This window comes from Phyllobates terribilis, unplaced genomic scaffold, assembly GCF_046119375.1.
Source record: "Phyllobates terribilis strain yellow unplaced genomic scaffold, ASM4611937v1 Scaffold_5__5_contigs__length_657084704, whole genome shotgun sequence".
Classification (NCBI taxonomy): Eukaryota; Metazoa; Chordata; class Amphibia; order Anura; family Dendrobatidae; genus Phyllobates; species Phyllobates terribilis.
In genome coordinates, this window is record NW_027362765.1 from 547,031,082 (window position 1) to 547,057,279 (window position 26,198).

At 43.2% G+C, this 26,198-nt stretch overlaps 1 protein-coding gene across 2 annotated transcripts in view; it reads right to left on the bottom strand.

Annotated features, from left to right (window-relative positions):
• CDH23 (cadherin related 23) overlaps positions 1 to 26,198 on the bottom strand; it is a 1,802,240-nt gene that overhangs the window by 160,991 nt on the left and 1,615,051 nt on the right. For both annotated transcript variants that reach the window (XM_073685852.1, XM_073685853.1), the window contains exons 37-40: positions 22,297 to 22,518; positions 14,836 to 14,955; positions 3,691 to 3,871; positions 50 to 183 (exon numbers count right to left, since the gene is read on the bottom strand). In XM_073685852.1, coding sequence (XP_073541953.1) covers positions 50 to 183; positions 3,691 to 3,871; positions 14,836 to 14,955; positions 22,297 to 22,518 — 657 coding nt within the window. The remainder of the gene's footprint in view (positions 1 to 49; positions 184 to 3,690; positions 3,872 to 14,835; positions 14,956 to 22,296; positions 22,519 to 26,198) is intronic.

Below are 26,198 nucleotides of genomic sequence, written 5' to 3' on the forward strand. Positions count from 1 at the left end.
TATAAAAAAATTGCAACATGGAAATCCATATTAAGTTGGATTACTTTACCGTAGCACTGAAAGGAGGATTGCCTCTGTCTCTTGCCATAATAGTAATGTTGTAGGAAGCAATGTTCTCTCTGTCCAATTCATAGTCTTTTCTTACTCTCAAATCCCCCTCAACCGATGAGATTACAAACTCTCCTTTTTAAAGAAAACGAGAAATTTGTTATTTGATGAGCCATCACAAAATGGTAAAGAAAAACCGTATACCATACAGTGAGCATAAGACTAACATCAGAAAGTAGGCTCCAGAGCTTCCTCTAGTGGCAGCCGTAGACAACAGAATGTCATGTTTTAAATCTATGCTTAAATTGGAGATTTTCTATAATGATATTGTATAATCAGTAAAGGTAGGTTTACAGTAGTCGATTTGTGGAATTAAATGTCCGACAAAAGGTAAACCTTTACCAATCGGCGGTCGTTTAATAGCCTGTTTAGATGGGCAGGCTGCTTGATGATGCACATTGACCAATGTGTAATAGATATCGAAGTATACATAGGCTACCATTGTTCTTGACAGCGCAAGTCCTGTTTACAGGATGTGCTATCGAGAACAATTATCTTTTCTGCAGCACAAAAAAAGAACATTTCACCCGGTGAAGAAGCATTTTGTTCAGCAGGCTGTTTACACCGTGAGACTACTGAGAAACAAGCGTTCCTAGGAATGCTCATTTATGATAATCTTTCAGTGTAAATGCACCTTACTAAGCAGCCTATGCAGTGTTGTCATGCTGATTAACCGCCAGCTCCTCACTGCACAACTGCGGGGAGCCGGCTGCCAATCAGCATGATGTCTGCAATAAAGCCCCATTTACAGAGTAGCCCAGAAGATAAAGAGCTGCTTTGTAGCAGCAGAATTGCTGACAATAGTGGTCTATGATTGCTCTGAGCTGGCGCCGGGCCAAACAAGCAGGTAGTTGCTTGTCAATTCTTACCCCAATGAAAAAAAAGGTCCCGGATAACCCCTTTCTTGGATATGAAAGGTTTTTTTTTTTTTCTAAGTGTTTGACTACTCAGAAACATCCATTTAAAGTGTTTAAGTGCCAATTAATTTTTTTTTTTTACTTTTTTAATTTTTGCAGAAGTGGCTGAAAAAACTGAAGCAGAATCCTGTTTCATATCCTTTCATTTTCAATGTGACTTTTAAAAACATATGATTTCTGAAGAAAAACTCGAAATTATAGTTAAATGCTATAATAGCCCAGAATCACATAAATAATAATAGAGCAGCTTAAAAATTACCTAATGACAGATGTATTTTACTTTTTCTTTTTCTTGTTTAGAACAACTTACTAAGGACTACATTTTACTCAAGATAATAATGGGTAAAATAGGCCCCAACACCACAACAGAACACATTCAGGGAGCCAACAGCATTTTTTGAAATTCTTCTTTAATACCCATAATCACATTCTATATCAATACTGTGTAAAGCAGGGGTCTCAAATACGTAGCCCAAGAGCCGCATGAGGCCCATGAGGCAGTCATCGTCAGCATGTGGGGTACCTAAATGACGTCATGATGGAGCACAGTGTGTCCAAGTGGAGGCATCTCTTTCCTGTAGTGCTGGATCAATGGTGGTAGGTAAATATGGAAAGGAGGATTTTTTTTAACCCTTTCCTGACATCTGCCATACATGTACTGCACAGCGGTAGGTGACTTCCTGTAAATCATTATACATGTACATTACAACACGATGATGGCGTTTACAAGCAGTCGGAACCATCATCAGTGGTTGTCACAGCTGACACCTTGCTGCAACGGCCACAATCATTAGCAGTTTAGCTCCTTAGACAGAGGTATCTAAATAGTTATTTAAAAAAAGGGGCTCCCTCTTTAAGCCTATCAGCACTCTGTGATCCCAGGGTGCTGGTAGTTTCCATGACAAAGTAAGGTCAAGTAATGGCCCTTGGGTCAGCCTGCTAAAGTGGCCTGTAAGGCCCTGCAAAAAGCAGGCTCTAACAGGCAAAGTGTCAGTGTAAAACTGGCATATCTAATATCCTGAAGTACAGAAGTATTGCAGAATATTAGATTAGGTATCACACAAGTAAAACCTAAAAGTCCCATACAAAGACTAAGTAAAAAATAAATAAATAGAAAAAATGTGCAAAAAAAAAGCTGTGAAAAAAATAACGGAAAAATATTTTACTGCTAAAAACACTCTGCTATGGAAAAAAATGAAAGTAAACAAAAAATGTATATTTGTAACGCCTGTCTGAGGCCACCTCGGACAGACTTGGCACAAGCTACTTTGGCAGATTCCAGAGAAATTCCGATACCCTTTAACCCCTGTACAGGGATCTAGTTTTGCAACAGGACCCTGTGGATTGCTACCTACAGAAGGTCTGTCATATATAGGCTGATGATCATTGGCTGTAAGCCATAATCATCAACATTAACAGAAATAAACACTTGAAATAGATCACGTTGTTTGTAATGACTCTATATAATATAGGAGTTTCACTTTTTGCATTGAAGAACTGAAATAAATTAACTTTTTGATGATATTATAATTTTGTGAGATGCACCTGTATATATGGCAGCTTCCAGCAGTAAGCTGGAAGCTTTAGTAGGGTGTGGTGCTCTCCAACTGGCTGGAGTAGGGAGCTGATAACTTCAGCTGGAAGCACTGACACCCATACTTCCCGACTGGATGGCTCTACAGGTCCCAGCCACTCTAACCTTAGTGGCTGGACAGAGCCTGCCATCCAGAGATTCTGTTTCTGACATCTCCTCTATCCCCAGCGCTGCCCGCAGAGTGAATACGTCAGCACCTAGTGACAGAAGTAGAAGTCACAGGAGAAGGCTCTATCGGAGATGTGTTTGATATTGCTGAGTCCGAAATGACCCAAGCTATAAAATTATACCATAAACCATACGATGTACTCTCACTACCTAGAACTATGGTAGCCTGTGCGCACTGAGCGATCTAGTATAGATTGCTTAGTGCGCATTGTTTCATTTGGTCTGCCTGCATAAAAAGGTAGTTAAGCGGCCGCCAATCTGTAAAAAAAAGTTTTCTGATGGGCAGATATATCGTGCCACCGGTTAGTCTGTGTAAATGGACCCTTAGGCAAAGAGCACATATTACAAGCTCTTTTTCGGAAGTTCTGAGATGCTGCCTGAACACAGCAAAGTACCGCAGATCCACCCCTATCCTGAGGATAGGCCATCAATAAAAAAGTGGTGGACAATCCCTTGAAGCAGACTGCAACCCCTATTGAACTAAATCTCATTGAGGTTAGCAGCCTGAGCTCTATTCCATGTTGCCCTCAGATAGATCAGATGCAAAACTAAATCTCCACTTAATGTCATAATCGTTAGGCTTTGCAGCAATGTTTCACTTCCCCTCATCATAGTTCCAGCCACTACTTCCTCTAATAAAGCAGCAGTGGCTCGACAAAGTTCAGAAAGCACAGCAGACTTTTTTACAATAAAGAACTTTTTTGTTAGTAAGAGAAAAAAAAATGTTTCTATGATCAAAATACATCAGTTTCTTTGACCTCCGGTAACTGTTATATGGTGATGAATAGTGATTATAATTAAAAGTACAAACCTAAATTTTCAACCTCTTCCAAGTTAGCAGTAAGGAAATATTGAATATATAAACTGCTCAACTGTATGACAATCCCACCACTTTACACTTACCAAGAATATCACCTCCAACAATGCTGTACTCTACTTGACCATTAAGACCTGCATCTTTATCTTCAGCTTTGAAAGTTGAAACTCTTGGACCAGGTTGTCCCTCTGTTATCTCGAAAGGTCCTTCATATGGCTTTGGGAATAGTGGCCAGTTGTCATTTATATCATTTACATTGACTAAGACCTGTGGAGAAAAAAACATTTAGGCCAGGAATAAAATACTGAGAGCACCGATATTACAAATACTGTATGCTATCTCAATAACTTTCATAATATATAAATCAAGCCCAAAAAAACTATGGATTTCAGTTCTTAAAAAATGTTTAGCTTTACAACAATTTTTAAATTTCCTTTCTTTTTTAGAAACTCAAAAATAAAACTAAAGCCAAAATTATTTATGATTTTATATAATGATGACCATTTCAAACAAATTCATGTACAATTCTTAAAGGGAAGCTGTCAGTAGGATTTGACCCACTAAACTGTTTATATGTATATGCAGTTATTTCAAAGACAAATCCAGCAACACTTTTACTTGGCCAGTCAGTTCCTTCATAACTAAGAAATTACTGTTTGAACTGACATGCAAATGAGGCCGAAAAACTATTTGTAGATCTGTAGCCTCTGTCACTCCAGCTCTATTCTCCACCCTGTGTCGCCTCCTCCTGCTTGACTGATGAATCCTTTGCCTGACGTTACACAATATAGATTGTCAGTCAATCAGGAGGTGGCAGCACTAGTTGGGAGTGACAGAGGCTACAGATCTACAAATAGCTCTTCAGCCTCATTTGTATATGAATTCAAATGCTGATTTCTCAGTAATGGAGAAATGGACTGACCATGCTATTGCTGAACTAGTCTTTGAAAGAGCTACATGGTCTTTTAAATAGTCTGTGCGTGTAATCCTGCTAACAGATTCACTTTAAGCATACACACTATATTTAATTCAGAAGCAATAGAAGCCCATCAAATGTGTATGACGGTCTCCTGACTTTGCTCTGACAGAGGATGTCCGGGGTGATAAAGATGGGCCAGCTTGAATTTAAATAACTTATCGTTTTGTTCTCACTGATGAGCTGCTCTTCTAACAACACATGAATGTGCAACTGATCATTTATGGTTGTGAGGGAATTAGGAGAGATAGATGACAGACGATAGCCATCTAAGGTAAATAAGCAGTGATCTAGTGATGCAGATATTATCTAGTATGGGAAAATATTTCTTCAGCTAGGTCCTCAGGATACCACCAACTTCCTGTTTTCTTCAGTCTTCATTTTGAGAAACATGCCAAAGAAAAAACACTCTAAAGGGATTTGTTCACTACTTATAAACATTTGAGCCTATTGTGGCTGGTCTTTCCCTGCTAGTCTACAAGTTTTCTCTTCCAACAAGGAAGAAGATGTCAGGTAACCACTGCATACAATTACAGCCGAACACATTCCTTCTCAGCCGGAAAGAACAAAGTATTAGCCCTTTCTTCTGACTTGGAAAGAATATGACAACATAGACAATCATTTGCTGATTGGCTGCAGCAGTCACCTGATGCCTTCCCTACAGAAAGAGATAGCCAGGAGACCGGTGGGGGATACCAGCAGCAACACACAGTAGCAAAGAGTATCTGTAGGTGAGTATATTTTTATTTAATTTTAGCACCGCCATGGAGCAGTTATAAAATGTTTATTAGTAGTGACCAAGTTGGAAATTTCAGATTTCCTGTCACTCCACTGAAGATGCCATTAGCAGAATGTAGATACTTTTTAAAGCAGTCTGTATTATGTGACCAGATAACTCAGATTGCATAGAGATTAGTGTTGAGCGAGCACTAGAATGCTCGGGTGCTCGAAGCTCGGGCCGAGCTCACCGTGATACTCGGGTGCTTGACCCGAGCAACGAGCCCAATGTTAGTCTATGGGAAACCCGAGCATTTTTGCGGTGGCACCCCCGGCAGTCTGTAGAAAGCCTAAAAAGTGCCCAAAACGATAGTGACAGTGCTCAAATGACATGGGGACAGCATGGGGATCGCCCCAGGAAGCATTTCTGACCCCCAGATCACTGCTGTCAACAACGTGGTTAGAGGTATTAAGCAACTTTTACGGGCTCACAATAAAACGTTCAAAAACGAAACTGAAACTGCTTTCCTCTGAAATATGTTAAGGAACATCCTTTCCAGGGTAAAGACTTGTGTATAAGGTAAAATAAATAACCAAAAACAAAAATACTCCTCCACACCTTGGGCTATGTTCACAAGTAGCATTTTTTATGCGGTTTTGCACTTTTGTATTGCTTTCAACCGTGACAAATGCATTCACTGGGAAATGTAATTTTAACATTTTACAACCTTATCTGGCCATATGCTGTGTGACACATGCATACAGTGCTGAAAAGACATGGGAACAGCATGGGGAAGACCCCTGGAAACATCTCTGACACGCAGGTCACTGCTTAAAAGTGTGCCCATCAGAAGTGATCCTTGCCGCATCAGAAGATGCAGACTTGCAACTATCCCCGTGCAAGTCCTTGTCCCAGGGCAGTGTTCAATTGTACCTCCCCCATTCCTTGCAATGCAAGCGCAAGTATGCAGCCTGCCACCCACCCACCCCCAGGCTGCAATACCATGCTGCTTGCTTGCACTTGAAATTGGGCCTTTTAGGCATGTGGAGGCGGAATCTGGCCACCACGTCATGGCTGCGTCGGTGGCCTGGTATCCATACTCAGTCCCCAGCTGCCCGGGTGTCCACGCTTGGTCCCCAGCCGCCAGGGGGTGGCCGGGTGTCCATTCTCGGTCCACAGCCGCCCCGCGGCCGGGTGCCCACACACGGTCCCCAGCCGCCTGGGGGCAGCCGGGTGTCCATAAACGGTCCCCAGCCACCCCTATTTGTCCTGGTGTGCCTTATACACAAGCGCACATACCAAAACATTACCTGTGCCCTCCCCAGTGCATTTAGTGGGAAGGACAGCCTCACCACAAACATGTGGACAAGTGAATGTGGCCAGGGATGGTCCATCTCACTAACGCCTTCACACTGGGTTAATATTGTGGAAGTCAGGACACAGTTGGACACTGGGATGCAACACGTCCTCCAGACATAGAGGATTGTGGGTCCTGGGTCAATCAGGCTTCAACACAAAATTCCGAAGGTAGATAGCAGCAGTGGTCGGCCTCCTACACAACGAGTAAATAATTCATGATCATGAGGCCATCCATCTCCTTAGCTTTCTGTTCCTTGGAATGCAAACGCATGTATGTAGTAGCGGCTAGGCCTGAGGTGGTCAGCATTTTGGTGCATATCCAACCTCCTCCGAGGATTGCTGGATGTTTTCCTGCTACTATCCCAGTTCTATGACTCCCGTTACAACAAAGCTTCAGGTGATGAATGATGGATGAGGTGGTGGCAAAGGAGAAAGAGCAGGAGGAACAGGGACCATTCACATCAATATCAGGCCAGTCAACCACACATGTCTTGTAGGATATGTTTCTGTACCAAAAGGAGGGGTTCGGCTACACAGCTATAGGGCATACAGTGAGTGCAATGCCTACCAAAATTTTTGAGGCACTCCAAAGCCCCTTGGAAGTGACATGGAGGTCAGAGGGCCTTAACTAAACCATTTTTTCCATCTATAGCAACTGGGTCTCCTGTACACTGTTGGCCTAAGCAGTGAATGGAAGGCTTTCCAAAAATGATGAGGAACTGCAATGTCCCTTGAAACAGACGTGGATTACAGCGTACTAAAAACCCTCTACCCATTATTGGGGAGTGGGTCTCCCTTAGTGTTCGCCTATGCATTGAAAAGCAAAAGCTGACTAAAATTAGGAGGAAATGCAATGCCTGTTGTAAGAGTCGTGGAGGTTAGAGGTAATTAAAAACAACATTTCAATGCCCCTTGGAAGAGCTTTGGAGTTCAGAGTGGTTTAACAAGACGGTTTTAATGCCCCTTAGAAGAGACGTGGAGGTCACAGTAGCTTAACAAGACGGTTTTAATGCCAATTGGAAGAGACGTGGAGGTCCCAGTGGAATAAAAAGACAATATTAATGCCCCTTGGAAGAGTGGTGGAGGTCGCAGTGGAATAAAAAGACAATATCAATGCCCTTTGGAAGAGTGGTGGAGGTACCAGTAGAATAAAAAGACAATATTAATGCCCCTTGGAAGAGTGGTGGAGGTCGCAGTGGAATAAAAAGACAATATCAATGCCCCTTGGAAGAGACGTGGAGGTCACAGTAGCTTAACAAGACGGTTTTAATGCCCCTTGGAAGAGACGTGGAGTTCAGAGTGGTTTAACAAGGCGGTTTTAATGCCCCTTGAAAGAGACGTGGAGGTCCCAGTGGAATAAAAAGACAATATCAATGCCCCTTGGAAGAGTGGTGGAGGTCCCAGTGGAATAAAAAGACATTATCAATGCCCCTTGGAAGAGCGGTGGAGGTCCCAGTGGAATAAAAAGACAATATTAATGCCCCTTGGAAGGGACGTGGAGGTCACAATAGCTTAACACGATGGTTTTTATGCCCCTTGGAAGAGAAGTGGAGGTCACAGTGGCTTAACAAGACAGTTTTAATGCCCCTTGGAAGAGACGTGGAGGTCACAGTGGAATAAAAAGACAATATCAATGCCCCTTGGAAGAGACGTGGAGTTCACAGTAGCTTAACAAGACGGTTTTAATGCCCCTTGGAAGAGACGTGGAGGTCACAGTAGCTTAACAAGATGATTTTAATGCCACGTGGAAGAGACGTGGAGGTCACAATGGAATAGAAAGACAATATCAATGACCCTTGGAAGAGATGTGGAGGTCACAGTAGCTTAACAAGACGATTTTAATGCCCCTTACAAGAGCCATGCAGTACAGCATATTAAAAACATTATTCCCATTATTGGGGAGTGGGTCTCCCATAGTCGTTGCCTATGCCTTCCAAGCAAAAGCTGCCAAAAATTAGGACGGAGGAACTTGCAATTCCTCTTACAAGAGCCATGCAGTACAGCATATTAAAAACATTATTCCCATTATTGGGGAGTGGGTCTCCTATAGTCTTTGCCTATGCCTTCCAAGCAAAAGCTGCCAAAAATTAGGACGGAGGAACTTGCAATGCTGGCAACATGGACCACGGTCACCCTGGTGGTATAGTGGTGGTGGAGGCTGAGGATAAGGAGAAGAGCAAAAAACAGCCAAAATGAGGAAGCATATACCCATGTGTGGGTGTGAAGCGGTGCATGGGAATACACCTCCTGAAATAACACAGTGGATTTGACTTTATGTTACTCTGCTGTCATTTGGTGGTGATGAGAAGTCTGGCCCAATGCAGTCCTTGTTCATTTTGATAAGGGTCAGCTTGTCAGCATTGTCAGTTGACAGGCGAGTGCACTTATCAGTTAGAATTCCCCCAGCGGCACTAAAAACATGCTGCGATAACACGCTAGCAGCAGGGCAGGCCAGGACCTCCAAGGCGTACAGAGCGAGTTCATTCCAAGTGTCCAGCTTGGATACCCAATAATTAAAAGGCACAGAGGAATCACAGAGGATGCTGGTAAGGTCGGCAAGGTACTCCCTCACCATCTTTTGAAACCTTCCACTCCTTGTGAGAGTACCCTGCGCCTCAGGGCCTGTAAGCTGGGCAGGTCTCAGAAAACTGTCCCAGAACGTTGACAGTGCTCCCCTGCCTCTGCTGGATTGGAGTTGCGTCTCTCTCGCCTGTACGCCTTGGTTGGGCAACGAACTGTGACCTCTGCCACTAGCGTGTTCAGATGGGAATGTTTTTAACAGTTCTGCAGCAAGGGCCTTCTGGTATTGCCCCATTTTTGTAGACCTCTCCACCTCAGGAATAAGAGAGTGAAAGTTCTCCTTGTAGCGGGGGTCTAAATGTGTCACCAACCAGTAATGACTGTCACCCAACATTTTGACAACGCTAGGGTCACGGTTAAGGCAGCGTAACATAAAGTCAGCCATGCGTGCCAGACTGGTAACGGGCAAGACTTCCGTGTACTCACCAAGATGACGACTGACCATGCTCTCCTCCTCCTTCTTCTCCTCCCCCCTGTCCTCAGGCCACCCACGCTGAACTGACGGTATGACAGTTGTACAGGTACTACCGTTTACAGCGCATGATACCAGCTCCTGTTCTTCCTCCTCCTCCTCCTCTCCCTCATTGTCCCCCAATGCACGTTGGGATGAGATGAGGCTGGGCTGTGTGTAATCACCCGCTACGGCTTCTTGATCCATCTCATCATACTCTGGCTGCAATGCCTCCTCTTTAATTCTCTGCAGAGAGCGTTGCAAAAGACAGACAAGTGGGATGCTGACTCTAATGATGCCGTCATCGCCACTCACCATCTTGGTGGACTCCTCAAAGTTTGTCAGGATGGTACATATGTCAGACATCCAGGTCCACTCCTGAGGTCTTATGTCTGGAGTCTGACCTGAATATCGATGGCCTTGTTGCAGCTGGTACTCCACAACTGCTCTCTTGTGCTCACAAATCCTTTGCAACATGTGGAGGGTAGAGTTCCAACGTGTGGGGACATCACACACCAGTCGATGTGCCAGAAGCTTCAAACGCTGCTTCAACACAGCAAGGGCGGCGGAAGCTGTAGCAGACTTCCGAAAATGAGCTGACAGGCGGCGTACTTTGACGAGCAGATCTGGCAACTCGGGGTACGATTTAAGAAACCACTGAACCACGAGGTTAAGCACATGAGCCAGGCATGGTACGTGTGAGATCTCGCCTCGCCTCAGAGCTGCCACCAGGTTACGGCCATTGTCACACACGACCATGCCTGGATGTAGGTTCAGCGGTTTCAGCCACAGATCTTCCTGCTCTTTCACAGCTGTCCACAACTCACAAACAGTGTGAGGTTTATCAGCTTAGGTTGGATGAGGCAGTACTGCAGTGCTTCCAGCTTGTAACTGATGTGGTGATATCTGAGATGGAGGCTGAACATGAGGAGGAGGAGGAGGAGGATGATGCGCAGGAGCTGTACACTGTGGGGGCAACTCTGACAGACAAAGGGCCCGCAATCCTGGGTGTGGGGAGGATGTGTTCCGTCCCAAGGTCCGACTGGGTCCCGGCTTCCACTATGTTTACCCAATGTGCCGTCAGGGAAATGTACCATCCCTGGCCACAAGCACTTGTCCACGTGTCCGTTGTCAGGTGGACTCTCCCAGTAACTGCGTTGTTGAGGGCACGTCAGATGTTTTGGGACACGTGCTTGTGTAGTGCGGGGATGGCACACCGGGCAAAATAGTGTCGGCTGGGGACCGAGTACCGAGGGATGGCCACCGCCATAAGGTTGTGGAAGGATTCCTTCTCCACCAGCCTAAAAGGCAGCATTTCCAACGCAAGTACACTGTGTTCCAAATTATTATGCAAATAATATTTTCTCAGATTTTCCCAAATTACCTATATGAATTGCAGTCATTGTAATTTTCCAGTCAAATAACTATTAGAGTACAATTGAAAGGTTTTTGTACAAACTGCCTATGATAACAGTATATTTTTTAAAAAATAAAAAACTCAAACTGCACTCAAAATGCATGTTCCAAATTATTATGCACAGCAGAGTTTTCAACCTTTTCATTTTAATAAAGAACAAAAAAATGGTCATTTTTGAAATTATAAGCATTAGCAGGTTATTACAAACTGAAATCAAACAGTTTTCAACTCAAAACTTTATTCTAGGTGATGTTACATTTGCACATAGGACCCCTTGTTCGAAAGGAGCTTCTGAACTCTCTCGTTCATTGAATTTGTCAGGTTTTGGATGGTTTCTGCTTCAATTGTTTTACATGAGGACAGAATACCCTCCCAGAGCAGTTGCTTAGATGTGAACTGCCTCCCGCCGTCATAGACACTCCTTTTGATGATGCTCCAGAGGTTCTCAATGGGGTTGAGGTCAGGGGAGCATGGGTGCCACACCATAAGTTTGTCCCCTTTTATGCCCATAGCAGCTAGAGATGCAGATGTGTTATGTGCAGCATGAGACGGTGCATTATCATGCATGAAAATGATCTTGCTGCGGAATGCACGGTTCTTCTTCTTGAACCATGGAAGGAAGTGCTGTTTGAGAAACTCAACATACATTATGGAGATCATCTTTACCCCTTCAGGGATCCTAAAAGGGCCGACAATCTCTCTCCCCATGATTCCAGCCCAAAACATTACTCCACCTCCTCCTTGTAAGCGCCGTAGCCTTGTTTGCATGGGGTGTCCATCAACCAGCCATCCTCCACTCCATCCATCTGGACCATCGAGATCATTTCATGCATGATAATGCCCCGTCTCATGCTGCACATAACACATCTGCATCTCTGTCTGCTATGGGCATAAAAGGGGACAAACTTATGGTGTGGCACCCATGCTCCTGACCTCAACCCCATTGAGAACCTCTGGAGCATCATCAAAAGGAGTGTCTATGATGGCGGGAGGCAGTTCACATCTAAGCAACAGATCTGGGAGGGTATTCTGTCCTCATGCTAAACAATTGAAGCAGAAACCATCCAAAACCTGACAAATTTAATGGACGAGAGAGTTCAGAAGCTCCTTTCGAACAAGGGGTCCTATGTGCAAATGTAACATCACCTAGAATAAGTTTTGAGTTGAAAACTGTTTGATTTCAGTTTGTAATAACCTGCTAATGCTTATAATTTCAAAAAAGACCATTTTTTTGTTCTTTATTAAAATGAAAAGGTTGAAAACTCTGCTGTGCATAATAATTTGGAACATGCATTTTGAGTTCAGTTTGAGTTTTTTATTTTTTTTTAAATATACTGTTATCATAAGCAGTTTGTACAAAAACCTTTCAATTGTACTCTAATAGTTATTTGACTGGAAAATTACAATGACTGCAATTCATACAGGTAATTTGGGAAAATCTGAGAAAATATTATTTGCATAATAATTTGGAACACAGTGTAGTCATGAAATGTGCGAATTTAAGACTGTGGCCTGTGGGGCGTTGGCTGCGAATTTGCGCTTTCCTTCAAAGGTCTGGGATAATGACAATTGAACGCTGCGGTGGGACGTGGACGTGGACGTTGATGCTGTTTCTTGAGAAACTGCCATAACAAGTGGACCCTGGGTTACGCCCCACAAAGTCGGGTGCTTTGATTACATGTGCCTGATCATGCTGGTGGTGGTCAGGCTGGTAGTTTTGTCACCCCTGCTGATGCTGGCCTGGCAGGTGGTACAAATGGCCTTTTTGGGGTTATCAGCAGAGTCTTTAAAAAAATTCCAGACTCTGGAAGACCTACCGCTTGTACTGGCAACGTCCCTCGTGTTGGTGTTACGGGGAGTGGTTGACCGCCTTCTGTCTGTGGCCACCACACTGCTTCTTCCTGCCTGTTGGGGTACTCTACCTCCCTCCCCCTGTATGCTGCTGGCCTCGCTCTGCGTGTCCTCCTGCCACGTTTGGTCAGTTACTACATCATCCACCACCTCCTCCTCTTACACTTCCGCACCACAGTCCTCCTCATCACTTCATGGCAATTGTGTCTCATCATCGTCCACCTCTTGTGACAAATTGCCAGCGTCGCCTTCCTGTGGCCGTGGCTGTTCAAATATTTGGCCATCGCTACATGGGATCTCCTCTTCCCCCACTTCAAGCGGAGCAGGCGAGAGGCCCAAATAAGGAAATGGACCAGTGAACAGCTCTTCATAGTGTCCAACTGTGGGATCAGTTGCTGTCTGACGACACTCGGCATGGTGGGAGGAAGGAGCATCAGGTTGAGGAGGAGTATGTAGTCGAGACTCACGGCTACTACACTTGACCGTGTGGAAGACAGACCGGAGGTGGTGGTGCCCAGGTGAGTGGAAGTATTATCTGCTATCCAATTAATAACCTGTTCACACTGATCAGTTCGCAATAGTTGTGCTTTTGTGTGCTTCCCTAGTAATTCGGTCAAGAACTGGGAGCGAGAAGATTTGGCTGTTGGTTGTGCACATTTTCACCTGGCCACGGCCCCATCCTCTGCACGCACCATCACCAGAACGTCCAGTTCCACGTCCCTTGCCATGCGCCTTGCCCATTGTAAATGAAGTAAAATAGCTTACACTCGCACGATCAAAAGGGTAATAAAAAGGAGATTTTAACCATTTAAGAGGAAAACCACAGTTCTAGTTATCTGGCCTACACCAGAATCTTTTAAACAGATATATTTGTGTCTGAACAGTCAGTATGACACTGAAACTGTTTTTTTATGCAAAAAGGTGGATTACACCTTGATTTGAACAGTGGAAAAGGAAAACCACAGTTCTAGTTATCTGGCCTACACCAGAATCTTTTAAACAGATATATTTGTGTCTGAACAGTCAGCGAGACACTCAAAATGTTTTTTTTATGTAAAAAAGGCAAAAAAGTAGATAATACAGACATTTGAACCGTGGAACTGCAAAACCACAGTTCTAGTTATCTGGCCTACACCAGACTCTTTTAAACAGATATATTTGTGTCTGAATACTCACAGACACACTCATTTTTTTTTTTTTGGGGGGGGGGGGAATACCAAAAGGTTAATAAGATGGGTATTTGTACAGTCTGACTGAGGAAAAAAAAAAGAGGATTTAGATGAAAAAAAAAGGATTTTTCCTGGCCCCTGAGACCTGGGGCTAAGTCTAGTAATTTGAAAAGCAGCACACAATACTGTAATGCAGTGTTTGTTGGTATAACCACTGCATCTCCTATACAGCCTGCCTGCCTGCCTGATATCTGAGATGGATATTAGTCCTGAGAAGGATTGTCTGTTTGATTTTGCAGGCTTTAGAGACCCTACACTACTTATTTTGCAGTATAAATCTCTCCCTAGCTCAGAAGCACTCTCCCTACACCGTCTGATCCAGAGTGACTGTGTCCAAGATGGCGGCACCCGGTTTTAAATACTCGAGGTGACACTGTGCGGCCAGCCAATCACTGTAATGCCCACAACCAACATGGCTGCGGCATTTCAATGACTGGCTTGCAATCCCTGCATGTTCATTGGCTCTATAAAGAGCGCCAAACGTGCAGGGCGGAGACCCGAGCTCCCGCCCGAGTAACCCGGAAATGCTCGGTGCTCGCTGAACATCCCGAGTAGTGAGAAGCTCGGGCGAGTACCGAGCAGTGTCGAGCTTGCTCGCTCAACACTAATAGAGATGAAAACTATGGTTAGTAGGATACATCTATACATACTGTAGCAGTTGATGTCAGGCGACGTAGCAAAATGGGACATCTGTCTGTGGCAGTTACAATCAATGTGTATCTTCCCAGGCACACTTCATAATCCAGCTCCTTTACTGCTCGGATCAGACCCTACAAATAATGTAATGATATATTATATGCGAACAAATTCCATTTTTTATGCATCCACTGAATATAAAAGTCACTGTAAAAACAGTCATAGTGTATAAAATAATAGCAGTCCAATAGGACTAACAAGATTAATCACTGTTTTTGGCATAAATTATATTATCACATGTCAAACAATTTACCAGTTTGTGCAGTAAATTCTAAGAAAACAGACTACACATTCATGATCTTCATGTTTTTGTATCTGTGTATTTGAATAATTAATTGAAAGGGAGTGTGTTCAAAATAATAGCAGTGTGGAGTTCAATTAGTGAGGTCAATCATTCTGTTTAGAAACAAGTGCAAGTCAGGTTGTGCTTATTTAAGGGTGAAGACAGCACATGTTGTACATTCATTTCTCCTTGAAAGCCTAAGAAATATGGGTCGTTCGAGACATTGTTCATAAGAACAGCGTACTTTGATTAAAAAGTTGATTGGAGAGGGTAAAACTCTCTCTTGATCCAGAGTATTCTCAAGTTGTCTCTTGACCAGTGCAGCGCAGTGCAGTCTCCTAACCTCCTTATTGCTGTTATGACTTTATTTTTTTTAACATAGAGAGATAACAGTGCATTTGAACAAGTACAGGGTTCAGGAAAGTGAGAGCCGTGATTAGGAGTACTGCTCTGGAAACTGCTGATGTTGGGGGCCAGGGGATTGTGATTCTACAGGACTGATAAGAACATCTTGGCCAGAAGCTGAGAGGGAGGTTAGCAGCTAACTGCTGTACAGAAATCAATGGGCAGTAGTGACTGAGATCTTAGGAGTTACAGTGGGGAAAAAAAGTATTTAGTCAGCCACCAATTGTGCAAGTTCTCCCACTTAAAAAGATGAGAGAGGCCTGTAATTGACATCATATGTAAACCTCAACTATGAGAGACAAAATGAAAAATGAGAAAACATATCCTGAAAATCACATTGCCTGATTTGGAAAGAAATTTTTTTCAAATTTTGGTGGAAAATAAGTTTTTGGTCACTTACAAAAGTTCATCTCAATACTTTGTTATATATCCTTTGTTGGAAAGGAGGTCAAACGTTTTCTGTAAGTCTTCACAAGGTTGGCACACACTGTTGCTGGTATGTTGGCCCATTCTTCTATGCAGATCTCCTCTAGAGCAGTGATGTTTTGGGGCTATCGTTGGGCAACATGGACTTTCAACTCCCTCCAAAGGTTTTCTATAGGGTTTAGATCTGGAGACTGGCTAGGCCACTCCAGGGCCTTGAAATGCTTCTTACGAAGCCACTCCTTCATTGCCCTGGTGGTGTGCTTGGGATCATTGTCATGCTGAAAGACCCAGCCATGTTTCATCTTCAATGCCCTTGCTGATGGAAGGAGGTTTGCACTCAAAATATCATGATACATGGCCCATTCATTCTTTCATGTGCACGGATCAGTCGTCCTAGTCCATTGGCAGAGAAACAGCCCCACAGCATGATGTTACCATCTCCATGCTTCACAGTAGGTATGGTGTTCTTTGGATGCAACTCAGCATTCTTTCTCCTCCAAACATGCCGAGTTGTGTTTCTACCAAACAGTTCTACTTAGGTTTCATCTGACCATATGACATTCTCCCAATACTCTTCTGGATGATCCAAATGCTCTCTAGCAAAGTTCAGATGGGCCCGGACATGTAATGGCTTAAGCAGAGGGACACGTCTGGCACTGCAGGATCTGAGTCCCTGGCAGCGTTGTTTGTTACTGATGGCAGCCTGTGTAAAGTTGGTCCCCGCTCTCTGCAGATCATTCACTAGGTCCTCCCAGTGTGGTTCTGGGATTTTTGCTCACCGTTCTTAAGATTATTTTGACCCCACGGGGTGAGATGTTGTCTGGAGCCCCAGATTGAGCGAGATTATCAGTGGTCTTGTATGTCTTCCATTTTCTAATTATTGCTCCCACAGTTGATTTCTTCACACCAAGCTGCTTGCCTATTGCAGATTCAGTCTTCCCAGCCTGGTGCAGGGCTACAATTTTGTTTCTGGTGTCCTTCGACAGCTCTTTGGTCTTCACCATAGTGGAGTTTGGAGTGTGACTGTTTGAGGTAGCGGACAGGTATCTTTTATACTGATAACAAGTTCAAACAGGTGCCAATAATACAGGTAATGAGTGGAGGACAGAGGAGCCTCTTAAAAAAAAAAGTTACAGGTCTGTGAGAGCCAGAAATCTTGCTTGTTTGTAATTGACCAAATACTTATTTTCCACCAAAATTAAAAAAAATTTCTTTCCAAATCAGACAATGTGATTTTCAGGATTTGTTTTCTCATTTTGTTTCTCATAGTTGAGGTCTACCTATGATGTCAATTACAGGCCTCTCTCATCTTTTTAAGTGGGAGAACTTGCACAATTGGTGGCTGACTAAATACTTTTTTTCCCCACTGGAACTCCTCTCCTGAAATGTAACTACTGTGATAGTTGGCCAAGCTCTGGTACCTGAGCTCCTTGAAAATAAGCTGTACACTATGTAAAATAAAAGCAAGTCAATTGCAAACTTGATAATGTTCATGCTAACTAACTAAAACAATTGAATAACATGAGAATACCCCTTTAAGATGGATGTGAATTTGACATATCTTTTGGCTGCCCATGCTGAAATCAGAAAATCTAAGTCTGCTATAATTTAATGTAAAGAGCTGCGGAATATGTTGGCGCTATAGAAATAAAAATGATTGATATTATTATTTTTAATTGATGTTAATTTTGTTCCATAAATTATAGCGAATCTGTCTGACCGCACAGGGTCATGTCCCTTCCGCCATGCTCTAAACGCTTTTTAAATAGTAGGCACAGCTGGCATAAAATGTTAAAACTCAAAAAATGATTGCGCAATTATGTGTTGCACAAAATTTGCCTCTTTTTAATAACAAAAAAGTAGTAAAAATGCTTGATGAATCAGCCACTATGTTTCTTTGTTTCTTTTTTTTCAAGGATTGGACTAATATTTTTGTTGAATAGCGTTATCAGTCTAAATGGGCCTTAAAATATAGTGGTCAATGTGTCTGACAACAGTTTCTTGAAACAAAAATGCTTTAAGTATGAACTTTTAGAATTTATGCTTTTTAGATCAATGTTTTTAGTTCACATTTACATTTTTAAAGAAAATAAAACATTGTTCTCTTTTGAAATAACAACGGAAGCCAATACAGGAAGCAAGTGCAAGCAAAACCACAACTACTACAAGCTCGTCATGCTTATGAAAGCAGATCTCTGTACGTGAGAAATCACAGGTTGCATGATCTACGTATGATCATATTTAAAATACAGTATAGACTCTGCACTATATAAAAATCACTATTTCTTTTCCACCTTCCCATTGCTGAATTTTTTACTGTAAACTGAGTTGCTTGTTGAACCACAGCAATTTAATTAAAGGGAGTCTGTCACAGCCAAATTGTTAACTAAGCCAACTACAGTGGGGAAAAAAATTTTTTAGTCAGCCACCAAAGAGACAAAATGAGAAAACAAATCCTGAAAATCACATTCTCTCATTTGGAAAGAAATTTTTTTCATATTTTGGTGGAAAATAAGTATTTGGTCCCCTACAAACAAGCAAGATTTCTGGCTCTCACAGACCTGTAACTTTTTCTTTAAGAGGCTCCTCTGTCCTCCACTCATGGCCTGTAGTACTTGCACCGGTTTGAACTTGTTATCAGTATAAAAGACACCTGTCCACAACCTCAAACAGTCACACTCCAAACTCCACTATGATGAAGACCAAAGAGCTGTCGAAGGACACCAGAAACAAAATTGTAGCTCTGCACCAGGCTGGGAAGACTGAATCTGCAATAGGCAAGCAGCTTGGTGTGAAGAAATCAACTGTGGGAGCAATAATTAGAAAATGGAAGACATACAAGACCACTGATAATCTCCCTCGATCTGGGGCTCTACACAAGATCTCACCCCGTGGGGTCAAAATAATCTCAAGAACGGTGAGCAAAAATCCCAGAACCACACAGGGAGACCTAGTGAATGACCTGCAGAGAGCTGGGACCAACGTTACACAGGCTACCATTAGTAACAAACTATGCCACCGGGGACTCAGATCCTGCAGTGCCAGACGTGTCCCCCTGTTTAAGCCATTATATGTCCGGGCCCTTCTGAACTTTGCTAGAGAGCATTTGGATCATCCAGAAGAGTATTGGGAGAATGTCATATGGTCAGATGAAACCAAAGTAGAACTGTTTGGTAGAAACACAACTCGGCGTGTTTGGAGGAGAAAGAATGCTGAGTTGCATCCAAAGAACACCATACCTACTGTGAAGCATGGGGGTGGCAACATCATGCTTTGGGGCTGTTTCTCTGCCAAGGTACCAGGACGACTGATCCGTGTACATGAAAGAATGAATGGGGCCATGTATCGTGAGATTTTGAGTGCAAACCTCCTTCCATCAGCAAGGGCACTGAAGATGAAACGTGGCTGGGTCTTTCAGCATGACATTGATCCCAAGCACAACACCAGGGCAATGAAGGAGTGGCTTCGTAAGAAGCATTTCAAGGTCCTGGGGTGGCTTAGCCAGTCTCCAGATCTAAAACCTCTAGAAAACCTTTGGAGGGAGTTGAAAGTCCATGTTGCCCAACGACAGCCCCAAAACATCACTGCTCTAGAGGAGATCTGCATGGAGGAATGGGCCAACATACCAGCAACAGTGTGTGCCAACCTTGTGAAGACTTACAGAAAACATTTGACCTCTGTCATTGCCAACAAAGGATCTATAACAAAGTATTGAGATGAACTTTTGTAGGTAACCAAATACTTATTTTCCACCAAAATTTGAAAAAAATTCTTTCCAAATCAGACAATGTGATTTTCAGGATTTGTTTTCTCATTTTGTCTCTCATAGTTGAGGTCTACCTATGATGTCAATTACAGGCCTCTCTCATCTTTTTAAGTGGGAGAACTTGCACAATTGGTGGCTGACTAAATACTTTTTTCCCCACTGTATACAGGTAGTAGGTGAACTAGCCCCTATAAATATCATACCTGTTGTGTAGATTTTACTTGTTTAGTTGACTTTAAAAATAAAAATGCACTGCTCAAAAAAATAAAGGGAACACTCAAATAACACATCCTAGATTTAAGTCAATGAAATATTGTCATTAAATACTTTGTTCTGTTCAAAGTTGAATGTGCTGACAACAAAATCACACAAAAATCATCAATGGAAATCAAATTTATTAACTAATAAAGGTCTGGATTTGGAGTCACCCCCAAAATTAAAGTGGAAAAACACACTACAGGCTGATCCAACTTTGATGTAATGTCCTTAAAACAAGTCAAAATGAGGCTCAGTATTGTGTGTGGCCTCCACGTGCCTGTATGACCTCCCTACAATGCCTGGGCATGCTCCTGATGAGGTTGCGGATGGTCTCCTGTGGGATCTCCTCCCAGACTTGGATTAACGCATCCACCAACTCCTGGACAGTCTGTGGTGCAACGTGACATTGGTGGATGGGGCGAGACATGATGTCCCAGATGTGCTCAATCGGATTCAGGTCTGGGGAACGGGCGGGCCAGTCCATAGCTTCAATGCCTTCATCTTGCAGGAACTGCTGACACACTCCAGCCACATGAGGTCTGGCATTGTCCTGCATTAAGAGGAACCCAGGGCCAACCGCACCAGCATATGGTCTCACAAGGGGTCTGAGGATCTCATCTCAGTACCTAATGGCAATCAGGCTACCTCTGGAAAGCACATGGAGGGCTGTGCGGCCCTCCAAAGAAATGCCACCCCACACCATTACTGACCCACTGCCAAATCGGTCGTGCTGAAGGATGTTGCAGGCAGCAGATCGCTCTCAATGGTGTCTCCAGACTCTGTCACGTCTGTCACATGTGCTCAGTGTGAACTTGCTTTCAACTGTGAAGAGCACAGGGCGCCAGTGGCGATTTTGCCAATCCTGTTGTTCTGTGGCATTTCTTTGGAGGGCCACACAGCCCTCCATGTGCTCTCCAGAGGTAGCCTGACTGCCATTAGGTACTGAGATGAGATCCTCAGACCCCTTTTGAGACCATATGCTGGTGCGGTTGGCCCTGGGTTCCTCCTAATGCAGGACAATGCCAGACCTCATGTGGCTGGAGTGTGTCAGCAGTTCCTGCAAGATGAAGGCATTGAAGCTATGGACTGGCCCGCCCATTCCCCAGACCTGAATCCGATTGAGCACATCTGGGACATCATGTCTCACTCCATCCACCAACGTCACGTTGCACCACACACTGTCCAGGAGTTGGAGGATGCTTTAGTCCAGGTCTGGGAGGAGATCCCACAGGAGACCATCCGCAACCTCATCAGGAGCATGCTCAGGCATTGTAGGGAGGTCATACAGGCACGTGGAGGCCACACACAATACTGAGCCTCATTTTGACTTGTTTTAAGGACATTACATCAAAGTTGGATCAGCCTGTAGTGTGTTTTTCCACTTTAATTTTGGGGGTGACTCCAAATCCAGGCCTCCATTGGTTAATAAATTTGATTTCCATTGATGATTTTTGTGTGATTTTGTTGTCAGCACATTCAACTTTGTACAAAACAAAGTATTCAGTGATAATATTTCATTCATTCAGATCTAGGAGGTGTTATTTGAGTGTTCCCTTTATTTTTTTGAGCAGTGTATTTATTTTATATGAAAATCAGGAGGATTCGAAGCACAACCCCTCAATTTGCATATTGAGCAATTTGTCATATCTTGATTGACAGCGTTCACATGAGTGCTGCCTTAACTCAATCAGCAACTCTACACTTCGGTATGGACACTACAAGAGCCAAGACATTCTCAAATAGTGTCATCGTAGGTTCTCATTGCTAGTTCTGGTCTGCGGTCCCCACTTGGTACTGTACTCCATAGAGGAGCCAACAATGAGAGCCAGTAATAACACTAAGTGAGTGTAGCTGCAGAGTGCACCATCACTCAAGATATGAGAGCGCAATGTGCAAATTGAGGAGGGCAAAATGGTGCACTGAGCCCTTTGGCCATGCCAAGGGTGTATGAAAGCTCCCCCAATTTACAAATGAAGCGATCCTTTTTTATGCCAACAAACTAAATCACTAAAATATACACTTCAGTTACGATTTTGTATAAGGGTTAAGTTAACCAACAGACTTGTATAAGTGATTTAGTTGGCGTTTTGGGTGCGAAAGGCCCCCCTTCAAGTATTGCCTGCATAATATAAAACATCACAATACATTTATTATGCGATATTAAATAGACAAAAGATGCAGGAAGGTGGAGCTTTACTTTAGATAAAATAATGTAATATTTTGCTACTTTAAAATGTTATATTATGTAAAAATATTTACTGCTCAGTAAATACTTACCGTAGAATTATTTATAGTAAATGTGTTCTGGAGGTTGCCACTTATTATTGAGTAGGTAACAGTACCATTGAGACCCTCATCACGATCCACAGCCGTAGTTGTGATTATGACTGAGTTAAGGGTCATTGGACCTTCATCCAAGGTTATTTCATACAGCATTCTTTCAAACTGGGGAGCATTGTCATTTTCATCTAAGATGGTCACGTAAACCACTGTTGTTGCCTACAAAAAGAAAATCAGAGTCTGTAGACTAGATCTTTTTTTGTTTTTACATTATATTTACCAAATAAGAAAAAACATAATAAAATTCATAGCGCTACATACATAACCTGGTTCTGTTTTACAGTTTTACCTATACGCCATACAGAGTTATGGTTAAGGAGCACCACTGTTAAAGTATAATGTAGGAATAGAATTTCCTACTGTATATTAACTTGCATTTAAGTAAGATTACAGGAATGGCATATTTATGAAGGTTTCAGTTACTTAAATTGTGTTTTAATTTGTGTTTGAAAAAGCAAAATAGGTGTTACTCACCTCTCCCTGCTCCAGTGCCGGTATTGTTTCCTTCCTCTATGGCCAGCTCCCTCTAGTCCACGCCAAGTTATTATGGTAACTCAGCAAGCACCTCTGATGTCAACAGCCAAGGCCTTTTATTTTAAGGCCAGCTCAGGTGGCTGAATGCCACCTGAGTATTCAGATGATATAGCACTCTGCTACCACGTGCTTTCCTGTAGTCAATTTAAACTTCCTATTTGGTTCTACTCAAGCCAAGTGGCTGATTATCTGTTCAGCTGCTCCACACTGCTATCCAGAAACCAGCTATTATTACCAAGCTCAGTCCTTCTAATTTTGGTGCCATCCCCACCTTAAGCTTTCCTATCAAGGTACATGGTAACTAACTTGTCTCTTCGGTTCCTGTAGCTGCCACATACTCAACTTCTGCTGTTCCTATATGTTTCCACACTCATGCAGTAAAGTTCCAAATTGCCTACAAATCCCTGCTGTACCTGTGCTGTCAGCACATTTGGTTCTGCTTGCATTTAGTGCTTCCAACTTTACTTTTTATCTGCCATCCTGCATATCAAGCTCTACTAGTTCTCACTTTTCCACGTACCGTCTGGAAAGTCCATCCCACTACATCATCGCCTCCGGTCTATTTTGCTCACACTGACCTATTGCTTATAGAATCCACAGCACCATGTGAGCCTATATCAGAACACTTGGTCTTCATACAACTTACCAAGCATTTTCCTATACTTTTCAAAAAGAAAAGCGGGGGTAAATGACTAGCCCAGGGGGATGGGGACGACTCGGTGCCAGGGCCTTTGCCTGGCCTTTGGGGATGTCGCGGTGGTCGGGGGGGGTCAGCTTTTAAAAGGGGATTGTTTGTTAATTTTATGAAAGTTTGTGACGCCACCTGTGGTTTCTGGTGAGAATCACCAGCACTGCGGCAGTCCACTGAAGCCAGTGATAAGGCAGCTTGATGGTATAGCTCCCCACAGGTGGAGCTAGGCCTCAGGGCAGCATACGGAGAGGGGGGTGCAGGACAGAGGGGACCCAGCCGTGTCAGAGCAAGAATAGGAGCACACACGAAAGTCACTTCAGTACCTTTTACTGATGGAAATTCAGGCACATCCCGGAGCACTGTAGGGTGAGGGGTGCACGTCCGGATTCTCCCCAGTGAGCGGGTGTAGGGCCTCCTGTCTCTTGCCTCTCTGTAGTAAGTTTCTGACCTGCCTGGAGCTAGGCCTAACTAGGTTTCTGTTCTGCACCTGCTGACTTGGTGATAGGGCCTTCTGTTGGAGATCACTCTCCCTATTCTCTGGGGTCTCCGTGATTCCTGACCCTGGTACGTATCAGCTTTTGGTGATCCTGGCACATGTAGTTTGCCAGGGGTTCCGGTTGTTTTCTACTGGTCATGAAGATCCACGTAGACTCTCGGACCCGGTGTCCGGTATATGCTTCGGGGTGAGCTGGTTAAGCTCCTCAGCCCCCTATGTTACTCACTTTCCACTCGCCTTCGGCTCCGCTCAGGCCGTCACTAGGCTACACACACTACAGCCGGGATGCTGCTCTTCTTCGCCACTCTCAGAGTGTCGGCACACTCCTAGCTCTCTATCCTGAGCTCTGTGAGTTCTAGTCTGGACTCACTCTACAGACTGTACTGAACTCTTTCTGCAGGAACTAGGCTCTGGCTCGACTGCACTGACTCCTTCTGTGTCTGAGCAGGAACTCCCTAGCTGCTCTGCACTCTAGCAGGCTAGGAACTGAACTGCCTAGCTCCACCTTCCCTATTTATATCCCTAACGGCCTCCCTCTGGTGGTCTGAGGTGGAAGGTGGAGGTGTGTGTATGCTGTGGGGGCCTCTTGTGGAGAAATCTGGCAATACACCCCTCTAGGATCTGTGGTACCAAGTGCAGCTGGGCGCCACATAAACAACGGCCCCTAAAGTTTGTGCTGATGGGGAAATGACAAGTGGTGCTGAAATAGTGTCTTCTGTCAATCACAGCAGCACCCTGCTGGTATTGTATGACACAACTGTTGTACTCATGTGGTCATCTTGTTGTACATGTAGGGCATGGTGTGTTTCATGGCAATAATATTTATTTATTTTACTCACTTATATAGTGCCATTAATTCCTCAGTGCTTTATAGACATCATCATCACTGTCCCCATCGGGGCTCACAATCTAGATTCCATATCAGTATGTCTTTGGAGTGTGAAATGAAACCGGAGAACCCGGAGGAAACCCACACAAACATAGGGAGAACATACAGATTTAAACCCAGAAGCCCAGCGCTGTAAAGCAACAGTGCTAACAACTGAGCCTCCATGCTGCCCTATAAAGCATGTGAATGCTTTATTGGTCAAGCTTTCAGTATTTCCTTAGATTTGCACATTTTCTATAAATTTTGCCAGTACTTTGTAGGAACAGAAAAAGAACCATTCAAGAAAGTTTTCAGGAGTTTTCAGGAGTTTTACTGTAATTGTCTTTTGGTAATTAATATATAATGTTTAATTATTTACTTACCTTTTCAACATATTATGGCTTGCTTTATTTAATTAAAAAACTAAAATCAAAATACTGAATAAAATATGTTTGTTATAAATGTATTAAAAACAATATGAACAGGTATAAAATTGGGTTGCATTCATTTATACCTAATGAAATAGCCATAGTGATTTTGAATGTTTTCTTCAATTGATGCTTGGGAAATTATAATAGTTATAGCACTAAATGGTTTTAATGCATTTTTATCCAAGGCATGCTGTGTCTGCACGCAGACTGAATGTGGTGTGGGTGGCACACATTCTAGAGTGCTAAGGCAGAATAACATGCTTTGATGTGTTCCTTTTGCCAGAGAGCTGCTTTTAAATGTAACTAAATGAACTTAATTTACAAAATGCAATTAAGTAAAGGGTTTTAAAAGTCCCAGGAGGCATATTAACACCAGACATTAGGGCCTAGACAAATCAAGAGTGTCTGGACAGGCTTCACCTTCCAAAGGCCACTCATAGGAAGAAATTCCGATACAGAAGGTATTGTGCTTGTTTACTGATATTTAATGTTATACCATTCAGACTATGGCAATGGTGTCTATCCATACCGTAGGTGAAGATCTCTTGGATACTTTGTAGGCAAGCATTGAAATTCCAATTTATGGATTTTGTAAAAGTTACTAGAGGAAAGTATGCAAATGACAACCTAATATAGGCATTCCTATTAATAGCAAATGGGACAGCTTCCCGAATATATTGCTGCCCTCTAACAGTAGAAAGGCTTCATTCTTATTCTAGACTTTCACCAGGGCATAAAGAGTCTCTTCATAATAAGGCACAAAAGCTAAATGAGCTTCTCTTGAAAATACCAGTAAAAGTGACAGTCAGTACTAGGACA